The sequence below is a fragment of the Oncorhynchus gorbuscha genome, unplaced genomic scaffold (assembly GCF_021184085.1).
Source record: "Oncorhynchus gorbuscha isolate QuinsamMale2020 ecotype Even-year unplaced genomic scaffold, OgorEven_v1.0 Un_scaffold_295, whole genome shotgun sequence".
In the NCBI taxonomy this organism is placed as follows: domain Eukaryota; kingdom Metazoa; phylum Chordata; class Actinopteri; order Salmoniformes; family Salmonidae; genus Oncorhynchus; species Oncorhynchus gorbuscha.
In genome coordinates, this window is record NW_025745159.1 from 185,635 (window position 1) to 190,785 (window position 5,151).

The 5,151-nt window shown below is 46.9% G+C and overlaps 1 protein-coding gene across 1 annotated transcript; it reads right to left on the reverse strand.

Moving 5' to 3' along the window:
* Positions 1-1,328: 1,328 nt before the first annotated feature.
* On the reverse strand, positions 1,329-4,427 carry LOC124017635 (protein LRATD2-like). Its single transcript, XM_046332892.1, has 2 exons — positions 4,224-4,427; positions 1,329-4,045 (listed from the first exon to the last, which is right to left on the reverse strand). The coding sequence occupies exon 2, from the start codon at positions 3,808-3,810 to the stop codon at positions 2,977-2,979; it is 834 nt and encodes a 277-aa protein (XP_046188848.1). The 5' UTR covers positions 3,811-4,045; positions 4,224-4,427; the 3' UTR covers positions 1,329-2,976.
* Between the last annotated feature and the right edge of the window lie 724 nt (positions 4,428-5,151).

Sequence of the window (5,151 nt, forward strand, 5' to 3'; positions counted from 1 at the left end):
GGAGGAGCACCAACTAGTTCAACATCTTGAACAGAACACCCTGCGGACTGAACAGAACACCCCGAGGGGTCAACAGAACACCCCGAGGGGTCAACAGAACACCCCGAGGGGTCAACAGAACACCCCGAGGGGTCAACAGAACACCCCGAGGGGTCAACAGAACACCCCGAGGGGTCAACAGAACACCCCGAGGGGTCAACAGAACACCCCGAGGGGTCAACAGAACACCCCGAGGGGTCAACAGAACACCCCGAGGGGTCAACAGAACACCCCGAGGGGTCAACAGAACAGAACACCCCGAGGACTGAACAGAACACCCCGAGGGGTCAACAGAACACCCCGAGGGGTCAACAGAACACCCCGAGGGGTCAACAGAACACCCCGAGGGGTCAACAGAACACCCCGAGGGGTCAACAGAACACCCCGAGGGGTCAACAGAACACCCCGAGGGGTCAACAGAACACCCCGAGGACTGAACAGAACACCCCGAGGACTGAACAGAACACCCCGAGGACTGAACAGAACACCCCGAGGACTGAACAGAACACCCCGAGGACTGAACAGAACACCCCGAGGACTGAACAGAACACCCCGAGGACTGAACAGAACACCCTGTGGACTGAACAGAACACCCTGAGGACTGAACAGAACACCCTGAGGACTGAACAGAACACCCTGAGGACTGAACAGAACACCCCGAGGGCTGAACAGAACACCCTGAGGGGTCAACAGAACACCCTGAGGGGTCAACAGAACACCCTGAGGGGTCAACAGAACACCCTGAGGGGTCAACAGAACACCCTGAGGGTGTAATGAATGACTTCTGCTCAGGGAGATAACGTAATAAAGTAATGCAAGTATTAAAGTAATGAATGACTCCTGCTCAGGGAGATAACGTAATAAAGTAATGGAATGACTCCTGCTCAGGGAGATAACGTAATAAAGTAATGGAATGACTCCTGCTCAGGGAGATAACGTAATAAAGTAATGGAATGACTCCTGCTCAGGGAGGTAAAGTAATAAAGTAATGGAATGACTCCTGCTCAGGGAGGTAAAGTAATAAAGTAATGGAATGACTCCTGCTCAGGGAGATAACGTAATAAAGTAATGAATGACTCCTGCTCAGGGAGATAACGTAATAAAGTAATGAATGACTCCTGCTCAGGGAGATAACGTAATAAAGTAATGGAATGACTCCTGCTCAGGGAGATAAAGTAATGGGGTTGTACCTGACTTTGGGTGTGAATGCAAAACTACACAGTGCCAGCCATCAATGTCTGGTTTTTAATTGAATAGAAGTACATGTATCCTTTTGCAGTTGACCAATCAACAGACTAGTGCTGTAAGAAAATATTAATTTAGGTTAAATAGATATTTATTTACATACATTTCCTCATACAAACATTCACTTCCAAAAAAAAATAATAACAATGTTTTTAAAAACCCCATGAAATCAATAATAGACTCAATTAAAGTGCAGCCAGGAAACATCCCAAATGGCACCCTGTATGGTAGTGCACTACATTTGACAAGGGACCATAGGGCTCTGGCCAAAAGTAGTGCACTATATAGGGAGCCATTTGGGACACACAGAGTTGTGGTTGTGAATACAATAACCAGTCAGACAGGTCAGAAAGGGAATCATAAAGTCACAGTAGGGAATCCGGAAAGTGAAATGTCAAATAGATCACATGTTCTGCTCCCTCCCTCTCCATTGGTCTAAAAACACCAGGGGTTGTCCAGGAGCACGTTCTGCTCCCTCTCCATTGGTCTAAAACACCAGGGGTTGTCCAGGAGCACGTTGTGAAACAGACCGATAGGAAAGGCTTTGCTCCTCTTCAGATCGGCAGAAAACAACAGTGACCAGTCCATATGGGACGACTTGAAGCTACACTGAACAAACATATAAACAAACATATACAAGTGTTGTTCCCATGATTCATGAGCTGGAATGAAAAGAGACAAGATATGTTCCATACACACATTTTTTGGCATAAATTTGTTTCCATCCCTGTTAGTGAACATTTCTCCTGTGCCAAGAGAATCCGTTCACCTGACAGGTGTGGCATATCAAGAAGCTGATTAAACAGAATGATAATTACACAGGTGCACCTTGTGCTGGGGGACAAAAAAAAGGCCATTTTGTCACACAACACAATGTCACATATGTCTCAAGTTTTGAGGGAGTGTACACTTGTCATGCTGACTGCAGGAATGTCCACCAGAGCTGATATCAGAGAATTGAATTTTGATTTCTCTAACATAACCCACATCCAACGTTGTTTTTACAGAATTTGGCAGTATGTCCAACCAACCTCAAAACCCGCAGACCATGTGTATGGCGTCGTGTGGGCGAGCGGTTTACCGACGTCAACGTTGTGAACAGAGTGCCCCGTGGTGGCGGTGGGGTTATGAAATGGGGCAGGTATAAGCTACGGACACAACGAATACAATTGCATTTTAAATCATCGAGGGCAATTTGGAATGTCCAGAGACACCGTGACGAGATCCTGAGGCTCATAAAAATAAATGTATCGGTGACCAACAGATGCATATTTACATGTTTACATCCGATAGTGAACATTAGACCCTATATCCATATACTAGGGCCTAATCTATTTATTTCAATCGACTGTTTTCCTTATATGAACCATAACTCAGTAAATTCCATAATTGTTGCATGTTGAGTTTATATTTTTGTTCAGTATAGACAGGAATGTTTGTGTGTTTCAACGTGTCCTTATCTCAAGGTAGAAAGTGTTGGTAAATTAAATGCACTTCATTGGTCGAGTTGCTACTTCGTCTCAAACCAATATAAATGCGTTGGTACGCATAAAAAGGCGCACGGCATTGCGCCAAAAAATACTAAATACGATTTCCAACAGTGTTCTAGTCACGTGGGCTCCTGTATCCTAAAGCTGAACGCTGCCCAAGTCCTCCACTGGTCATTATAACATCAGTTTCTCTTGGGGTCTTTCAGTTTACACTCTGATGAAAGTCGTCCTTAATTTCCGCATCGGTTGCGTTGAGATGGTTCGCTAACTCTTGCGTCACCGCATCTCTGCCCATCTGATCGTTTCTCCTCTTCTCCATGATCAAGTCGTCAAAACTCTGAAATTCAAGGACGTGACTTTTCTTTTCAGAAAACAACATTTTCAACCTGTAGGGCTGCTTTCCGATACGGATCTCTCCTCCTATTTTAAATTCCCTCTTCCCGAACCTGCACCACGCAGCAAAGCACTCAGAGTTCCTCCAGTCCAGCTCTCGGTCTCTCGTTCCTACTTGCTGCACCGCGTTCTGCACCACCACCTCCGGAGGCAGCGCGCGGAATTTATACAGCCCGTTTACTATCCTGCCTCGCTTTCCCTGACTGGCATCTGTCAGGAAATTATTCTTGATTTCAGCCCGGTGCAGGTGAACGACCTGAAAGTCGCCCACGTACACAACCCAGTGAGGGTACTGGCCCGTAGCCACGAACTCCACCAAATCCCCCGGTATGCACTTGTTTAAAAGATTCTCAGTGGAATACGTGCTCATATCGGAGAGTTTGAGATTTTTCTCGTACACAGATTCGTCACGGTAGTACACAACACACTCCAGCTCGTTGCAGTTATCGTATTGTTTCTCTTCCTCGTTCTGATCCTTGTCCGGTCCGTCAACACGTTCCTCTTGCTCGTCGTCGTCCGCGGAGAAGATATAAGACACTCCGATCCGGGGCCCCAGCTCATCCTCCGTGTCAAACCCGTTCGGATCCGCGGTCGGAACATTGTCATACGTCAGATGTGTCAGTTTCTCAACCTGGTTACCCATGCCGCTTCCAGGTGGGTGGTGACAACAACAACAACAAAAATAAATGACACGTTTCCACCTGTTCCAGGCGCGGAGGTGGTGAGGTCGGTGCTTTAGGTAGGAAACGTGACACGACCGGTAATTCGATCCGGGTGGGACTAATGTCAAGGTGTGGGACGGTTCCAATCCATCATCAAATGCATCCGGTCAAAAATACAATACCGGGACGATGTCCAAAAAGATTCTGGATATCAACCTAGTGAAAAAGAGAGAGGCATGTTTGAGTTTTTAAAATGTCCAAGGCGGTGATATTTGATATTGTCCCGTTAAACTCTGAGAGCGGTCGGGCAACATTTCAAACAGGTGTATGTACCTGTTTAAACCGGTTAGCAGGCATTTTAAAATCAAGAAAAGAAACGGCGTTTTTAACTCACCCCCAAGGTCTTGTAGATATTGAAAGTACATCACCGACGAGCCATTGGTTATTATAATCCACAGGAAACGACATATAACTGTCTACTGCTTGGTTTTCGGTCTCCTTTCTCAGAAGACTCCGGCTATACGCGGCCGACTCCACCGTGGTTTCTGTGTGAACTGAAACTACCGGCTGGTTGCAGCGAGCCTCACCACGGCTTTATTACCACCGTGTGTCTCTTAAAGAGACAGCGCACATTTATTACCACGGTGTGTCTCTTAAAGAGACAGCGCACATTTATTACCACGGTGTGTCTCTTAAAGAGACAGCGCACATTTATTACCACGGTGTGTCTCTTAAAGAGACAGCGCACATTTATTACGACGGTGTGTCTCTTAAAGAGACAGCGCACATTTATTACGTCCAGCAAGTGATAACCACTAGACCACGCCCCTTAACTGTGCATTACTTCCTATTTGTTTTCCCTCTCCTTATCGTGGGGCAAAACCGACGTGGCGTTTGGTTTATGTTCACCAGATGCACATGTAACAGTATAATTTTAAACCGTCCCCTCGCCCATACCCGGGCGCGAACCAGGGACCTTCTGCACACAACGACAACAGTCACCCTCAAAGCGTCGTTACCCATCGCTCCACAAAAGCCGCGGCCCTTGCAGAGCAAGGGGAACTACTACTTCAAGGTCTCAGAGCAAGTGACGTAACCGATTGAAACACTATTTAGCGCACACCGCTAACTAAGCTAGCCGTTTCACATCCGTTACACTAGCACCACCGCTAACTAAGCTAGCCATTTCACATCCGTTACACCAGCACCACCGCTAACTAAGCTAGCCGTTTGACATCCGTTACACCAGCACCACCGCTAACTAAGCTAGCCGTTTCACATCCGTTACACCAGCACCACCGCTAACTAAGCTAGCCGTTTCA